The sequence below is a fragment of the Amphiura filiformis genome, chromosome 1, assembly GCF_039555335.1.
Source record: "Amphiura filiformis chromosome 1, Afil_fr2py, whole genome shotgun sequence".
Lineage (NCBI taxonomy): Eukaryota > Metazoa > Echinodermata > Ophiuroidea > Amphilepidida > Amphiuridae > Amphiura > Amphiura filiformis.
The window spans coordinates 7056760-7075590 of record NC_092628.1 but is presented as its reverse complement, the minus strand read 5'-3'; the positions used below and the strand labels follow the sequence as shown (position 1 = coordinate 7075590).

The following is an 18831-nucleotide window of genomic DNA, read 5'->3' as shown; positions in this document are numbered from 1 at the left end:
TTGGATCTGGACAGAAGTGCCTTTATTTTGTTGAAGATTAAATTCCTTGTCTTCAGAATGTTACAGCATGTACCCTGCCCGGAAGTTTGGTACATGTATGCATACATGTGGCTCTGGATGGTTATAAACAGATGATACCATGATCAAGGCTTATAAGCAGGCACCCAGGCTTTTATTACCCCATGGTTGCCCAGTTTTGGCTCCTGGTGTGTCCAATATTTTACACTGTAAACTATTATAGGACCAGGAGCCATCTTTGGGAACAGGAGCTCTTTTAGCTCCTGGTCCAGGCATACATAATATAAAAGGCCTGACCATGATGTGTTTTGTGTTACTAAATGGACAAGGCACAAGCAATAGTCTGCTCAAATTAGTTTAACAAAAAGGAAATAGTGGTTGAATTTGTAATGAAAATGATAGCAATCACTTGTGGCACATTTATTTTATTTTTTCAACATTAACGATCGAGATATGGGACAATTTGATTTTTTCCTCCTTTATATTGAGACAGACGCCTGGTTTTCAAATGTGCCACATGCTTACTATCATTATTTGGTGTAAATACTAGCCATATCAATTCATCATTAGATATCAAGTTACTGCATATCTTACATTATTTAGCTCTGGGCATTCCTAGCCTGGGCAATACTTCAACTACACTGTAGATTGTTTTTCAAACAGTTATTTTTAAGCCCCCAAAATAATCTTGCAAGGTTTTGTGACATAGTCGAGTTTTAAAAACCAAGTGCCTTTAAATTTAATTATGCTTTTGATGTCTCTCGCCACCAGATTTATGCTTTATTAATGTTGAGTTATCTAAAAACTTATCTTTATTTGTAAATATTTATATAAACTTGACAGTCTATGTGAACATCTGTTTCTTGTAAAATAAACCCGTTCATACAAAAAAGGGAACAAGTTCAACACAATAATTTGCATCTTGTTTTATTTTATCCCCAAATAATTGTTATATGGTATCTTGAAATTTACAGTAACAGAAGCATTTGAAAACTAAATTTGCTGATATTGTCATTAGTTAGGCCAAATGTTTTCCAAATATTGTGATGACAATGCATTTTCTAGTAGAGCAATGATTCTCAACTCCAACTATAGGTATTTCAACTAATTATTCAATCTAGGTCATGGTGGAACACTTGGCATGCTTGTAGCTCTGTGATAAAGACAAGAGAGTACAAATCAGGGATGTAAGTAAGCCGGAAGAAAAATACGGAAAATTGGGAAAAAAGCGCGGAAATTCGGGCTAAAAAGCCCCAAAACAGGCTGAAAATAAAAGAAATTGCGTAAATCTGGACTACAAAAAATACAGAATTCTGTAAAAATACAGAAAACTTACATCCCTGACAAATGCTATGCTGAAGATTACATGCACATGTCTAAATTAATACCGTACTCGTTGAGTACGCTACATGGACGCAACAAGTATGTTCCACCATGATCAAGAATTCAAATAACTAATACAGATTGAGATTCATGCATTTCCACCATTTTGTGTTTCAATGTTGACCAAGTGTAAAGGGTTACTTGTTGAAAGGTTGGGACCACCATATGACAGTATGTGCTGTGTGCCGAGCAAAACACAAACAATCTTGGCTTTTTGGTTTTGTGTCAAAAGTCAAAACTTACGCTTACATAATTTCACACACCCGTGCGTCAGTCACATATTGCGCAGTATCATTATGTGTTGCATGTACTCCATGCTATATCAATCCACAATGTTATGAGTTGCAATTTACAAGTATAGTAGAGGCTGTAATTTGATGTTCTCATGACACTTGATTAAAGGCATGTGAGAATAAAAAATGCATTATTTGAATGCGAGCCTCAAAATATTCCTCTTACGCCCAACACATCCATGTTTCCAAGAACATGCCAAAAGCCTTCAATTAAAATTGTGTATGTTCAGCCGATACTTCAAAGATACTTCAAATGTAAAACGCAGTTAATTTAGATTGTAATTCTGTGGTCAAAAGTCAAAGTTATCAAACCATGTCGCACATAGTTAATTCATAGATAATAACTCTGTGGTCGAAACCACAAGTCCACCAGTTGTTGCTGCCAAGAAAGCTATGTCCATTGTCCAGTTTTTCTTCCACCATCATATCTGTGGTATTTCACCTTTCTTCTTGGTTTCCAACCTTGTTCTTTGAATGATCCATATACTTTAGGTGGTTTGTGGTTTGGTATTAATCCTGTAAAGGAAAAAACAAAACAAAATCATTATTATTGACAGTAAAGAAATTGCCATTTCCTTCTTATTCATTACATGTAGACGATTACTGAGATGGTTCCAAACACAAAATGTATAAACTAAAGTTCTGTTCTTTGAACAAGTTCATTAGGAATGTTGATTTCAAGTTAAACTGTGAATTCCAGTTAAAAATGAAGGTGATTTACTCACATTTTAGTGACGTTTCCAACTTGTCACACCTTCTACGGTGCCTCCTGTTGTCCATAAAAGGAAACAGTCAGATGTGATGAGTTGCCAGTCTGATGAAACCGTGAGTAAATCTTCTTCGTTTTTAGTTCAAAATTCAAAGCCAAAGTTCAGTTTTTTATTACAGAAAATAAAACCATAAAATAATCACATCATGCTATTTTTTTATTGTGACATAGTTGTCCATTGTGATTTGAGAAAATCACCTTAAGTTGTCTCCTTGCTGTGGTCATAGGTACCTGTTATAAGAGGTAGGGTTTAAGGCAAAGGATAAGGCCATGGTATAGGGATAGGTTGGGGTCTATAGGGGAGAAATTGGGAGAAATCAACACCAGATCAAATCTGGTCATATTATAAGTAGCTCCATCGCCCTTGGTTGCATACCGTCTCATGATATCATTATCACCTACCGGTTATATGTGCTTGATGAAGACACTTGGCTAAATGGTCTTGTTGCTTCTTGCAGACACCAGTCAGTCGCCTTGGTAACAAACCTCCTTGAGGATTGATGAACTGACTCAAAATTAGCACATCCTGAACAAAAAACAAAAAAAATTAATCAACAATCTCAATGATACATTTTGTATGTTTAACTTCTTTCACATTTGCTGATCTTACCAGCAACAGGCAGGGCTGGCAAAATTTTACTCCAAGATAACATAATTTCCCATAATTTCTTTATAAAGGATTTATGAATATAACCAAGTTCAAAGTGATAGAAAATGGACCCATTTAAGCAATAATGTGTGATTTGCATAAAAAATAGATTCGTATTTAAAGGTTAGTTTTCACTGATAGCTACTGATCACATTGTCCCCTTTTAATTTCGAGGCAATCAAATGAGGTGAAACTAAGAAAATTGCTATTTCATTCCAGTACCTACAATGTGTGTATCATCTAGATGATCGTAATATTTATTATCATGATTATCGGGAGCTTCACACAGCTGATGGGTGTACAAACAAGGCGTCATAGAATAATAACATACCTTACATCAGTGACGCAGCCAGGTTTTTGGAATCAGGGGGTGGGGCACAACTTGTTAATGTACCGACAGAAATATTTTTGCCAACAGAAGTTGTGAATTGTTGACCCAATTTCTTTTGTCCAGTTCAACGCTCAAGAATCTAAATCTAAAATGGGTGTGGGTGGGGTGGGGTGTGGTGGTGTTAGAGAGCAAAAAATTTGTCTTCACTCTTTCAATATCATTCAATTTTGCGAGCAGGCAAAAAGGGAAGAGTCACATCAAATTTTGGAAGTACTTGGGCTACTTCTTTACTCTCCATAAACAGTGCACATAAATTGTCTACTGTTGACCCCATTTCCAACCAACAGCCTTTCGTGTACCAAAGGCCTTGAATGAACCAACGACCATGATTGGGGGGGGGGATACCTGGCAACGCCACTGGCTTCCATGTGACCTCAAGATTTCTACTGCAGTGAGATAGGCCATGTCGTGTGTTCATTATCATAATAACATACCTTATATGTGACCTTTAGGTTTCTGCTGCAAATAGGGCATGCTGTGTGTGCATTATCTACCGGATGAAAATCTTCAGGAATATCACTGTAATCTGCTCCAATCTGAAACACAAAATTGCAAGAAAAAAAAACTGTTTGTGTGTCCTTGCAATCTCTGTAGAAGACAGGGTCGGCTGACCCGATTGTAAAAGATTACAGCAAAAGTATTATAGCTTTTAAAATAAAAAAGAAATGGGTAATGTGAATAGGCATAATAGAGGTTGTGCATGAAATTATTGATTGGCTCCAAAGGATTTGAACCGGTGTCCTTCACCGTAATCATGGTGCAGTGCAGTCGAATCAAATGTTGTCATCAACCTATTTGATCGTAGTCCATTTGTTGTGTGTGAGACAAACTGTCGCGACAGATTGCAATCATGCTTTTGTTGAATGCATTTGAGTAGTCTGCCATTATGGTATGATACGTCATATGCACAACTTCTATTATTTTATTTCATGTTTTAAATCAGTTTTAAGAAATGTGAGGAAATTTCAGGATGTCAACAATTCTGAAGAAAAATAACTTCTGTCATTTCAAAATTAGGGTCGGTTTTCCTAAATTGTACAGTAAAAACTCTTTTTCAGATTTTTAAGATTGGGGTTGGTTGGGTGAGGACACAGAAACAGCTTATTTGTTTTTGGCATTTTGTCAAACTATTAAAAACAGCAATGGTACTTCCAAAATCCCTAATGTTGGCATCAAACATACCCTCGTCAACCTCTCCACCTTGGTTCACACTCAAAAAAATATATTATTAGTCAGATTCAACTTTTGTCGCGCAGAAATATTAGTTCATGATTCACAACAAACAAAAAATTCTTAGGTCAAGATTCACCTGATCTGTGAGAATTGGTTCTAAGTAAATTAACAATAGACAGATTCACTGCATTTGAAGATGGTTTATTGTAAGTCCAACAAGACACCTTTTATGTACTTACCGTTGTGGCATCACCAACTGTTTCTTCAGTTACTATGAAAGATTTTAAATGACACAAAAATATGAAATTAATAATTTGAAAAAGGCTTGAATCTCATTATTATTATACTTCATTGACGCGTGCAGCAAAAAAAAACAAATTTAAGTTTCTCCAATTATAAAGCTGAATTTTGATTTTTACGCGATTGTCGAGCAATTGCGATGCACCGCTCGTTGCTTTGGCATTTATACATAACTTATCACGGCACTAGCGATTGCAGGTACGACAATTTAAGTATTCTAACTGCCATAAAATACATTTTTAGAACATCCATTTAATACTGTCAATAATTATTGCTTTGAATTTATTCATCAGTGCATTATTGATAAAGGTAAATTAATTAGCATATGACGGATATTCTGAGATAATTTTACTGTGAGAGACTCATTTCCGTCACGTGACGGAGATGACCTGAGCATTTCCATTCATTGACATCATCTACGTCACTCTACAGATAATGCCCTGCTATGACCTTAAAACTGGTCAAATGGAAATGTAATGAGATGTTGCATAATCTTGGTTATACTTCCTTCCTCTGTAGGTAAAAAACAAATGTTCAATGTGCGACACATTTTTGGCATCAGTTTGGTGCAATTGTGACAGAGATGAAGACAGTGACGGAGATGACATTAGCTGCAGAAAAAGCCAAAAAAAACACCATCAAGTTGCTAATAAAGATTGAGCCAAACGCTTTTTACTACACTGGAGACATATCTCTTTCTTAATCTGTAAAAAAATAATAGACAAATCATTTTGAAATGTCAATTTTTCAAACCTTCAAATATGCACCTTACAGAAGAATGACCCAGCAATAGCAACACACTCCTAGCATCGAATGCGTGACTATTATGTGTCACAATCAAACTTCCACCTTTGGCACTGTACAACTTATTGAGAGAGAACACACCAGGTACCACCACCATGATGATCAATTGCACAGTTGGGAAACCACCAACCATCAGTACACAGAGCTGTTCACATTACAACCACATGTGCACTGAACTGACCAATCGGGTGCATGGATTTTCAAGAAAAGATCTTGTCCGATCACTCCGATGCACAGCATGGCTTCAGATGCACAGCATGGCTTCAGAATCGGAAAGAAAAGATCATGCGACACACAGCTAATCCTGACCATCAATGACCTGGCCAAGGGGATCAAAGAAAAAGGGCAAACAGACATGATATTGTTGGACTTTGCTAAAGCTTTTGACAAGGTTTCACATAGGCTTCTTCTACACAAGCTCCAGCACTACGGCATACGTGGACCTACTCTTCAATGGGTTACGGATTTCCTCAGCCACCGTACACAGCAAGTCCTGGTTGATGGCCAAATTAGCACTCAAGCCAATGTGTCTTCAGGTGTACCACAAGGCAGCGTTCTGGGACCGTTGCTCTTCTTGGCATTCATCAACGACCTACCGAACTGCATAAAGAGCTCGACAACCTGCCTGTTTGCTGATGATACTGCACTGTACAAGAGGATATCGTCCCATCATGATGCTTCCTTACTGCAAGAAGATCTATGCTTTGCAGAAGTGGGAACACACATGGCTTATAAATGCAATTTCATCCAGCCAAATGCCAGGTGGTGCCCGTTACCAAGAAGTGGAAACCAATCACCTTCTCCTACAGCATTCATGGTATCACTCTTGAAGAAGTGTCATCTGCCAAATATCTTGGTCTCAACATAGACAAGCTGAGTTTCAACGACCATGTACATGTAGGGGGAGATTGGGGTTAGTTGAAACATTTTTCACAAAATCGTCTTTTTAACGCAAACCGATTACTTTCAAGAAACACTAACCATATCAGTATAAACATATACATACATGCTACAAATACAGCCTTAAATTTTATTGGACCTGCTTATGATTATTCATATAATCCAATTTGAAAATTTGAAAAAAAGTGTTTCAACTAACCCCACCCCTGGGGTAAGTTGAAACATAGGGTGGGGTTAGTTGAAACATGGCTTGTAAAAATTTCAAAATAATTATTATTGTGTTGTTAGGGTTATACTTCCCTTGAAGGCACCCTTTAACATACAATCAGTGTGAAAAATGAATAAATAAATATGTGGGAGCTGGGTCAATACTTTGGACACAAGGTGACGAGTGTCACCATGGACAAAAATATGAGAAGCCTAAAATATTATAAAATGTACTTTCTGTGTGCACTTTTTGCTTGTATTATTGCTTTTTAACCATATTAAAGCAATATTGAAGAAATGGTAAACATGTTACAAATTTTTAAAAAGTCAAGTTTTTAACCATATTTTTCTATTTGATTTTCACGTTTCAACTAACCCCACCTCAAAAGTTTCAACTAACCCCGATGCCTATTTTTACATTTCAAAGTTCATTACACAAAATAAGAAATACAATAAAACTTTTATTTAACATTATTCTGGGACTTACTACTAGTGCTTATGATACTCAAAAAATAATCCCCTGAATCTTCAAACAACATGGAGATAACGCATCTTTTCTGAGGGGTATACAAATTAGTCAGCAAGTCAAAAAACAGATATTCCTTTCCCAAGCCAACACTGGTGGGGCATCAGTGCTGTTGCTAATTTGGTGGATGACCCTTACTAATACCTATTACTAGGTGCCAGTATTTTACCAAATTATTTTTTTGTGTCAGAAAAAATACAATGTTTCAACTTACCCAGTGTTCCAACTAACCCCAATCTCCCCCTATACATCACCACCAAAAAAGCAAATTCCACCTGTGCATTCCTCCAGCGCAACTTCTAACACAGGATTAAGGAGCCTACGTACACAACTTCTGTGAGACCTATATACTGCTGAGTATGCAGCTACAATATGGGACCCTCACACTCAAAGAAACATCAAGAAAGTGGAACAAGTCCAGCCAAACAGCGCCAGATACGTTACTAAGAATACTAACACCTATGACCGCAGATCAAGTGTTACCCCCCTGCTGATATAAACATTAATATTAAGCATGCGGGAGAATTGCATAACGATTGAGTATAAATTCAACTTTTAAGACATACAAACTAAAGAAGTATTTCGTGATCTTAGCATCCTCTTTTTATGACATTTTTCAGTAGATATCCAAGAAAAAAAATTTCAGTTGATTCCGATTTTGCGTAAACTTTGTGAGTTGTGCATGATTATGTGTATCACACTGCTCTTTAGACTACCGGTATGTGTTGTAATTCATGTTCAAATTTCATGATATCTTTGCAAAACGAATTAATCTGCACAAATTTTTTTTTACATAAATATCATAATATGTAGCCAGAGGTTTCAGAGAAAAGTGGGGGATGATGCTGTGGATCACGAAATGCCCTTTAAAGGAGTATTTCGTGATCCTAGCATCCTCTTTTTTATGACATTTTTCTGTAGATATCCACGAAAAAAGCCTATTCCCCAAATTTCAGCTGAATCCGATTTTGCGTTTGCGAGATACATGTATGCATGATTTATGTGTATTACACTGCTCCATAGCATAGATAATACGTTGTAATTTCGTTCTGGTGCACCAGAACAAAATTAAAATTTCACGATATCTTGGCTAAATGAATTGATCTGCAAGAAATATTTTGTACACAAACATTAATATCATCTGCCATCTTTTGTATTGTATTGTATTTTGGGAAATCCCGCCTATTTTCAGGCGCACCACTGAGTAAGCAGTGTACTTTTTAACATCAATCTAAATCACCATTTCACAACATTACTATTAAACACAACTAATCTACTACAATCACTGTATTCACAACTACTACTGCCCTGGGACCTAGGGAGCGTGCAGGTAACAAGCCCGGGGATGATCCCCCTACTCTTTTCGATACGGCCTGCAACTTTTTACGTGCTCAGGTTTGACTCGTCTGACACACGGAACCGCCATTTTACGTGACCATTCGAACCACGAGGCGCCGGGCACCCACCGTGTACACCTGCACATTCTACACGGTGGATGGGAACGAGGAGAAATATCACAATTATATTCTACTAGACTGAAAGAGCTTATGATTATGATATTTCCGACCTATTGGAACTATTTAGAGTGAGCAACAAGGATCGGGCAGGATGGGGTTTCGAACCACGGACCCCTCGCTCAACTCTCCCTAATGGTCCAGCGCCTTATAAGAGGGCGCAACACTAAATCACTCCGCATTTTATGTAACAACGAAATTCGGCTAATATAGTCCATAGTGAACATGAGATTGTAGCGACCATATCTACCGCCATGTTCACTTTAAATCACTCAATATTGGCTCATATGAATTCGACAAGTGTCTTTAATGATAACATGCAGAAAAAAACTGGACAATTGATCTCAAAAGCAATTCTCTGTGGCGGATTTAGAAAAACCCCATTTTGAAATGTGAGTGGTGAGTTTAGTATATTTTTAGCTATTTTTTTTGCACCATAAAATAGCGAAAAAAAGTCAATGGTCATCGATATATGCCGACAAATGTTTTGGAATCTAGAGAAACAGAGCTTTAATTTGATACCAAATTTATTTTGCCAAGTATTGCAGGGACGTCAGGAATGGCGCTTGAAGTAGGCGAATTCACACGTTATCCTATGGGACGCTGAATTAGTACTAAGCCCCCCTTGTAACGGCCGTCGTTATGAACGCGTTCCTTTTGCATTCTTCGCAAGAAAATAAGAGATGCGCTTCACAAAATGTGTTCTATTTCAATCATGATGATAAACAAAGATTACAAAAAGTCATCCTCATGAAAAATTATTGGAAAAAAAACTTTATTGGCCGAGCAGGCGCCTACAAAGTCTAGATATGCGTCCAAAAATCCTCAAAAAGGCTCAAAAATGGATTTTAAGGTTAATAGACATTGTTAATCTGCATGAAGCCGTTTTGCTGAATATTCAGTAGGCCTCACGCAAAAAGATCGTAATTGTTACCACTGGAACGGGGGTATTTATACTTCAAACTCAGTAATAAATGATTTGCAAAAGAAAATGGCAACACTGATAATCTAGAAAAGAAATTAAACTTGGTTCAAAGACGTGCTCAAATTGTCGTATGTCACTAGTTTTGTGGGTTTTGTACAAACTTTAGCATATTGGAGGAAAAGTCGAAATATTCGATTTTCGGCATTTCGGCACTGATCTTTAAAACATCATTTCTCTTTAACGGAATGTCGCAGAGACATTAAATCTTCGGTGTTGAGCTTCAAATTTGCTCTAGTTTACATAATGAGTAATAAATGTGGATTTTAAAACTTTTAACACCTTATAAGAGGGCGCAACACTAAATCACTCCGCATTTTATGTAACAACGAAATTCGCCTAATATAGTCCATAGTGAACATGAGATTGTAGCGACCATATCTACCGCCATGTTCACTTTAAATCACTCAATATTGGCTCATATGAATTCGACAAGTGTCTTTAATGATAACATGCAGAAAAAAACTGGACAATTGATCTCAAAAGCAATTCTCTGTATGGATTTAGAGAAAACCCCATTTTGAAATGTGAGTGGTGAGTTTAGTATATTTTAGCTATTTTTTTTTGCACATAAAATAGCGAAAAAAAAGTCAATGGTCATCGATATATGCCGACAAATGTTTTGGAATCTAGAGAAACAGAGCTTTAATTTGATACCAAATTTATTTTGCCAAGTATTGCAGGGACGTCAGGAATGGCGCTTGAAGTAGGCCGAATTCACACGTTATCCTATGGGACGCTGAATTAGTACTGCGCCCCCTTAGACCACTAGGCCACCTCGCCTTAACATCATGGCAGAGGTATCCAGTAATATAAAAATCTCAACTTTTTTTGGGAAAAGTGGGGGGATGAGGCTGCGGATCACGAAATGCCCTTTTAAGACATACAAACTATTTAAGACATATTTAAGTTTAATTTAATTTACTTTTATTTAAGACATGTATCACACATGCAGTGCAGAGGCAGTTTAATAGCTACTCTATACAGTGCAGTATTCAGAGGCTGCAGAATTCGGCAACCCGTCACGGAGTCATGGAGTTCCGAATATTTTCACAGCTGATTTTTACCTTTTCTATATTTGTTCTGTGATTCGGAAGACATCAGCCTTACAGCGGCTAGCTTTCGTATTATATTAGTTTGTTCGGATATTACATTATGAAATAAAGAACGTGAGGAAATGGGCAAAATTTTGGATGTTATAACTCTTCGTACACCCGAAATCAGCATTGTCGTCGCCATGATTGCCTTAACCTATTTAACCGGGATCAGTACAGATATTTAAAATAAATTCATTATTATTCAGTCAATTTATATAGGCTAATTTAGACTAAAATGCTGTAAAAATGTTTATTATTATCATAAAGTTAAATTACAAAGACACAAATTAGGTTATTTAACTTTTAATGTCAAAAATTGTTAGTTGATAACTTGGTTATCTTGTTTATCAGGTCAAAGTTCACCTATATTGATGACATGTTAGAAGGCTGGTACAATGTAAGTGAAGAAGTCAATGTTTTATTTTTTATTTTACCATGTATGCATCACTATTTTCTAAAAATAATTCATGCATATGTCGCTAGAATATGTGGTGATGATTTTATGCTTATTTAGAGTTTATGAAATGTCTCATTTGAGTATGAATTGACAATCCATCCATGAATCTCAGCTCTGGGGCCTCTGCTTCTGCTCCGGGCCTCTGCTGTGTATAAGGCCCTTCACAATTAATTCTTAGTTTCCTGTTTCAAGTTTAAAAATAAAGGACGAGGTGACTTTTAATTATTAATTATTAATTATCTATTAATTATTAATTATCTATTACTTTCTTTATTTTGAAAATGTGGTCGTGACTATTATCAACAGTCCATTTGGTCATTTTGACTAAGACTACGGGTGTAATTATTTTACCTTTATAATTGATTTTTTACATTAATATTAGTAAGGGACTCTACAATGTTCTTTTTTTATATTCATAATCAAAGTTGAGATGATCAAAAACAGATAATTAGCAAATAAAAGTAATTAAAAAGTCAATTAAAAGATGAAAATACCTAAATAAAAATAAAATAATTAAATATTTTTCCATTCTTGATTTTGGACGCGCGAGGGAAACAGGAAACTAAGGATCAATTGTAATTGGCCTAATAATACTTAGTAGTGTTGTGTTACTGTTGATTGAAGACTGAAAGTGTCATGAGTCTGACCAAGGGGGTGACACTAGATTCACGGTTGTTCTATTATCAACGCAAACATATGACATATCCCGCTGGCTTGCTACTTAGAAAATGAGGCCAGTTATCGATCGGTTATGAATAATTAATTTCGATCCCTTGATCATGTTAATTAGGGTTGGCAAATAACGACGCCGTTAGTTTTGCGAACTCTGCCTGTTGAATGCGAGTAGCAAGCTTAAAGAGCGCCAGCTAGCAGAGCTGAGAGCAATCCGGTGATGGCGTACTAGTATTTCCCATCAGGCACCAATTTTGTTTTTTACAGAAAGTCTACTAATTTGATAATGGAATAACCTTTCGCAATAGTAATGTCGAAATTAGAAATTGGTGTCAATAATACGACGGTAGTGTATCACTTGAATTTGATACGATATCCATGCAGCCAGCGATTTAGCGATAAAAAACCTTTGACCACTGACCTGACCTACCGTCACGTGAAGCGCCATATTCGTTTGTTTTTATTTCCTCGTGTGATAATAAATATCATTCAAACTATAGTTGTCGGCCGTAAACGTAGTTTATTACTGGCCTAAGAAGTTTATTTTTAAAAACAAGTAAATAAGGCCAAATAAAAAAATAAACATGTTTCACGTCCCCTCCCGCTTCCTTTTTTGAGGTTTCCTCAAATATATTTTTATTTTTTGAAATTCAGTTATAACTTTTCAAAAAATATGTCTAGGAACTAGGGATGCTTTCTATAGCCTTGTTAAGATACAAGAAATACTTTAGGAAGGTTTTGTGATCATTAGAGGGGGTGTAACTCTCAGAACAACAAATAAAAAAGGGCCTCCTCCTTTTTCCAGGCATTTATTGTATATACGCTAAAACAGCTCTAAGTATGGGTATTTACACCAATTTTATGATAAAAATAGAAAATAAAATGCCCCTCTTCCTCCTTTTTTTTCAAAACCGGACGTGAAACATGTTTTATTTTTTACTTGGCCTAATCATTACTCACCGTTCTATTTGATCTTGTGGATTTCTAAACAAGTAATAAATTGAAACGCCGCAACCGGATTGCTCTCAGGTAGTAAAGCGGGCGCACTTTCAAGCTTTGAAGCTTGCTGTTCACTACCGGTAGTAATATTAATTAAGTGATGTCACTGATGTGCAGAGTTTCTGGAATACCACTTGTATCGTGCATGTATAATTTGAATGCAGCTTGCTGTATTTAATATGTGTAGGCTAGGGTGATTCAAAAATACAAAAGTTTTGATTTTTTAACGGGCCAACCCCTAATATTGTTCATTTTGGTGTAAAAATACATCATGTAAAATTTCATGAAATTCAAATAATTTTTAGTTTTGTGTGTAAAGTCTATGAGGATTTTTGGTAATTTTCACTCAACCACCAGAAAGTAATAAACAACTTATCCAACTATGCTATAAAACTGTTAGCATGTAGTCTTAGGTAATCATGAAACAAATATGTAAGAAAAATTAACTGAAAATATTGACAAGCGGAGAAAATTCAAAATTTATCTCCATTGTTTCAGTGGCGGGAAAGCAGTTGACAGACCAGCCAAAACATTTGGCCAGTCCTCTGGCCACAGGAAAATATTATAATTAGAATAGCCTGTAATAGAATGAATGAATGGTATAAATATTCTCTATTGTGTTTTTAGCTTCAATGACCTATCATCCACACACCACCTCAATGCCTTCGGCAAAATATTTCCCTAAAATATCGCAAAGTAGTTTGATTGACAGATTTCACCTCTGACCTCGATCACAAACATGGCTGCGCCCAGTGGGACATTCACACACACACATCGGTATCAGAGAAGCAAATAATAAGATGGACTAAGGACAAATATTGCCACGGACATCGAATCCCGCATCGAATAGACGGCGAAAACATGACGAGATATCGAGATTTGTTCCATTGACTACCATCAGTAACCATGTACTGCACTGCCCGTATGTTTTCATATGCATCAATTGATCATACAGCTAGCTGTGTACAGCTAGCTGAGCATGATGTTGGATTGTGTTGCTTGTTGTGTACACGACTCTGCAAGGTGGGTTTCTTTTAAAACCAATACTATAGAAATATTATCAAATTCGTGGACATCGTGGAACATACTCTTTGCGTGGCTGTGCGTAGTAAGCAGTTGTACGCAGATAGCCTCGCTAATATGGACGCGTAGAGTAGCGTTGTACACGCGTGTAGTCAGCATGATTAGTCGCGGAGTAACCGGGTAACCGCATAGTTGAATGTTCCACAATGTCCACGAATTTGATAATTTTTCTATAGTCTACCGTTCACAAACACTTGTTAGTATATGATGCAAAAAGGGCGGCCCTGAAATTTGTTTACCCTCTCTAAGGGGGGCCGGGGGGACCTGAAAAAAATGACCAGGTGATGACCACAAATTTTCTTGGAAAAATTTAGTTTATATGCTTTTCTATGGGGTTAGTTGACCCATAATTTTCATGTCAAAAAGGAGGTCCCTGAAATTTTGAGGTCTGTAAAGTCCCCCTACAAGTGTTTGTGAACGGTCCTTTACATTTAATTATTTTGTTTAAAAAGGTGATGATTTAACTCAAAAATGAGGGTTCTTGCCACCATGTCTGTATGTCAAAAATTAGCTAAGTTTATGGGCAAATGACTGTTTTCAAATTCTGCAGCCATCATTGACATAGGGGCTGTGCAATAATTATGAACCGGGGTGATTTCCAAACGGCTCGCCAAAAATCACTTCACCCCCCTTCTCGCCCGCCAAAATTCGCTTCCCCCTCTCGGCCTGCCAAAATTCTTTGCCCCCCTTGCGTATGCCAAATTTTTGGGATCCCAATTTACAAACCTCAAATGGTGCTGTCCATGGTAAAAGGCAGTCTATAATCCTGATACATGAATAATAATTTGTAATTTATCATTGGCTAATATTATTTTACATTTTATTTTATTCTCATTTCCAGGTGCAGTAGAACAACTGAGGATAATGGCGCAATTCTTGTCAGACCGAAAAGATAATGATTTGGAAGGGAACAGCTGGCATCTGTAAACTATCTGTTGCATGCATTTGAAACTCTCCCAACATGCTGCTGGACCGATAAAGTCAACAATTTAATTTTTGAAGAAAAATCTTATCTGGAGGTTTAACATTTTAAAAGAAATTAAATACTTGCATAGCAATACATGTTGTGCATAAACTAACTACATGCACGATGCAGTAGTAATTTAGTTAATATGAACTCCAATTATAAAAACAATAAGGATCTCAAAAGTGACACTGACATGTGATGCCTACAAGTACAATGCAGAGTTCCTTATACTATATTTTGTAGACTGTAAATTATAGCACAGAATGATTGGAAATGTTCAATGTGCAGGCATTTTTATTTGGTTCGCCTCAAGTTCGGTAGGCCTAATGACATCAATGTCTTTTCGCGGTTGTGCCATTACAAACCAACTAAGGCTCTCACCAATTCTGAGTTCCCGCCTGTTCTTGGCCTACCCGGGTCAAAGTACCTGAAAAATGGCAATTTTTTTTTTACAAAATTTGAAAAAATAACCTGGCAGTTATAGGCCTTAAATTACTCAGTTGTTATTCGAGGTTGGAAACCAGAGAAATACGGCAATATAAAAAAATTCAAAAAACTGGATTAAGTTGTACATTTTAATTACTTTTGCTTCTATTGAACAGCTAGCAATGCATACTAATTCAATTTGTCCCTGCCTGTTCAATAGAAGCAAAAGTATTTTTTTTAAATAATTTTTTCGAAAATTAAATCGGTACCGTACCCAAGTACATAATTACCTGTTAGTTGAGAGCCCTAAAACCAACATTGTACATGTGCGCTCTCACGCAAGTAACTTTACGAAAAGCGATTCAATACTCCACCCGGCCCAAAAAATTTTGCACCAACGTCACTACCGAACTTGAGTCAAACTAGGGTTCCGGTGGGTGTGTGTGTGTGGGGGGGGGTGGCAGTGATGGGTAAGGTGTACCTTCATTCCAATAATTAATATGATGAGTATCCACTTCAAGGGTTTAAGTCCAGAAGGCCCCAATTGCAATAGCTGCCATGTAGACATCTCAATAATTTTTGCATTATGTAGTGTACATATCTAAAATATGACACCTGGCAGCTATTGCAGATAGGGCCTTCTGGTCCTAAATCTTCGACTTGTAAATGCTTTATTATTGGCAGACAAGCTATTTCTTTCATGAAGACTAGCATTGGCAGGTGTCAGTCAATACTAGTCTTTTATGAAAGTACCATATTAAGTAGGACTTGAATTGCAGTGAGGCCACCAAGGCCATTGCCTGCCCTGTTTCAGTTTTGGCCTTGGTGCCCCATATCTTTGTCATTTTCAAGGCATTCTTCATCACTTGTTGGCCTTGGTGCCCTTGCTAGTCTTTTGGGAAATTGGAAAGGCTTAAGTCTTTTGGGAAGGCTTGTGTGCAGGCTTCAAATTTCAATGTTGTTGGGTTTTTTTTTTTTTTTTTGGGGCACCCATTTTCAAGGCCCCCCAAAAAAAAAAAAAAAACATTGAAATTTGAAGCCTGCACACAAGCCTTCCCAAAATACTAGTGACTGCCAATAGACAAACAAATGATCTTTTTGTACTTGCAATTCATTACTCAAGTTATTTTTACACTATATAAAAAAGACAAGAGTTCATGAAAAAAAACACAACAAGAAAGCATGGTGAATACGGCCGGTATGTACTTTTGATCACTGTTTATTTTGAGATTTGTAAGAAATTTAAAAAAATAAAAAGCACTATTTTTTTAATTAAAACAGTATGAAGTTCTGTGTTTGCTTGTGTTTGGCATCAATAAACAATCAAACCAAAATAGTTCATCACACCTACTAAATAGAGAATAAATGATGGGAATTTTTTTCTAGCCTCTACTATTGTGATGGAAGAAGCTGGATTCAGGGGCGTAGCCAGCTTTCTTGGTCGGGGGGCAAAATTAAATTTTTGGGGCACAGACGAAAAAAATTGCAGTTGCATCATATAATACATATAGACTGTATGTCTTCGAGCTTCTCAAAAAGGTCCTTATTGAAAATGGTATTTTACACTATTTTCGCCCATTATCCGCTAAAAAGGGCTTTATTGTTACAATGTGCTGTGAAGCGTGGACAAATTTTGTATTTTACACTATTTTGGCCCTGAATTTTGCTAGAAAAGGGGCTGCTTGCCCTTTTTCTTTTCCTTTGCCCTCCTGATTTTCTCTTTCATTTTTTGTCACAGGGGCACTTTTTCTATCATTTTTTTGTCAGGGGGCACTCTGCCCCCTGCCCCCCCGCTGGCTACGCTACTGATATCCAGTATACGTTCCCTACAAATTCCTCAAACTAAAAAAATCAGTCTACTAGTGATTGTAATCAGAGACAAGTCCAAAATTGGATTAAAACATTTAAATGAAATTTAACTGAATTCTAATCTATTCTTAAACACTTGAGAATGTTCCTGCAATCTTATTGGTTCTTACCACATGGGTCAGCGCATGTGCATCGACGCGATAGGCGTACTAAACTTTTTGAACCAATTGGAGGCCCATAGCAACAACTGGACTGATCGATTTTAAGCCCTAGGTATAATTCCTTGCAAAATGTAGGATTTAATTTGATTAAAACTTGTAATTCCGTTTGATATTTTTATTTGAATGAAAGTGTTTAAGAACGAGAATAAAGGTATTGTTTTTGAGCTGCTGTCGTGCATCTATCATCTCATATAACACGGGCGAGTTCGGGCGACATCATTATTTTTGTTTTACTTAAAATAATGATGCCGCCCGTGTTATATGAGACGATAGATGCTCTCCAGCGGTTAAAAACAATTACTTTATTCTCTAATTAGAAACATTCAATCTAGAATTCAATCTAATTCGATTTTTAAAATCGCTTTGATTTTTAAAATCCAATTCGATTCAATCTAATTTGATTTTAAAAATCAATCTAAGCAATTTTTAATCCCTTAAATTAAAATTGAATTAAATTATATTCTAATCTAGATTCTAGATCTAGATTGAATATTTCTAATACTAGATCTGAATAATTTTTACACATTCCATTACACCTAATTTATGAGTCCCGACTTTTAATACTAGTATTGTTCTTCAATTAGCAACATAGTGAAGTGCGTTTCTGAACTCTGTTATTTCAGTCCTTTGTTTTGTCTGCCTCTGCTGCAAAAAGCGACATGGAATGGCTCACAGGGGCATTGGTCAATGGTGACTGGCAGTTGGTTGTTACTTGTACAGTAGCTCTCATCTTTTGGCAGGTCTGAACCGGGGGTCTGAAAAAGAAAATAGGATTTTAGAAAATTTGTTAGGGTAGAGCTGGGACAGTGGCACAATACCTCCAGCATGGGACTGTTATCCTTGCCCCCACTCACACTTCCCCAAATGAACACATTCTTCAATAAAAAATCAGCATTTCCCCAGCCCCCTTTGGTGGTGGTGGCAGATTTACCCCCAGCTACATGTAACTGTTCTCTTGATTGCGAAAGTCTAGTTTCGTCACTGGAGAATGTTACCCTGAACCCCTGCGTGGTGCGGTGTCATTCAGCACTGAGTGATTTCATTTATGGGGCAAATTATTAACCCCCCAGTTGGTCGCACACCACAGGGTTCATATTTGGGAACGTTCACAAACACTGTAACAGGGGGGGGGGGCTAATGCCCAAAGAAAAATTGCCGTGGGGGGGGGGGGGGGTGGGGGCTTTAAAAATT

The 18831-nt window shown here is 36.9% G+C and overlaps 2 protein-coding genes across 2 annotated transcripts in view; one reads left to right on the top strand and one right to left on the bottom strand.

Annotated features, from left to right (window-relative positions):
- Positions 1 to 1367: 1367 nt before the first annotated feature.
- Positions 1368 to 11173, bottom strand: LOC140135404 (large ribosomal subunit protein mL66-like). Its single transcript, XM_072157275.1, has 5 exons — positions 10977 to 11173; positions 4916 to 4947; positions 3938 to 4039; positions 2866 to 2989; positions 1368 to 2210 (listed from the first exon to the last, which is right to left on the bottom strand). Exons 1-5 carry the CDS (start codon positions 11146 to 11148, stop codon positions 2086 to 2088), a joined length of 555 nt encoding a protein of 184 aa, XP_072013376.1. The 5' UTR covers positions 11149 to 11173; the 3' UTR covers positions 1368 to 2085.
- Positions 11174 to 11366: 193 nt separating this feature from the next.
- The window catches only part of LOC140170876 (ectonucleoside triphosphate diphosphohydrolase 5-like), a 40280-nt gene continuing 32815 nt past the window's right edge, over positions 11367 to 18831 (top strand). The window contains exon 1 of the mRNA XM_072194375.1: positions 11367 to 11396. The gene's annotated coding sequence lies outside the window, so the exon portion shown is untranslated. The remainder of the gene's footprint in view (positions 11397 to 18831) is intronic.

Bases quoted from the DNA above. Each gene is read 5' to 3' on its own strand.
- LOC140135404 (XM_072157275.1), bottom strand. From the start codon at position 11,148: ATGGCGACGACAATGCTGATTTCGGGTGTACGAAGAGTTATAACATCC. The intron at 4,948-10,976 runs GTAAAAATCAGC...AATCTTTCATAG, and splicing joins ACAGAACAAATATAGAAAAG to TAACTGAAGAAACAGTTGGT. The intron at 4,040-4,915 runs GTAAGTACATAA...TTTGTGTTTCAG, and splicing joins CAGTTGGTGATGCCACAACG to ATTGGAGCAGATTACAGTGA.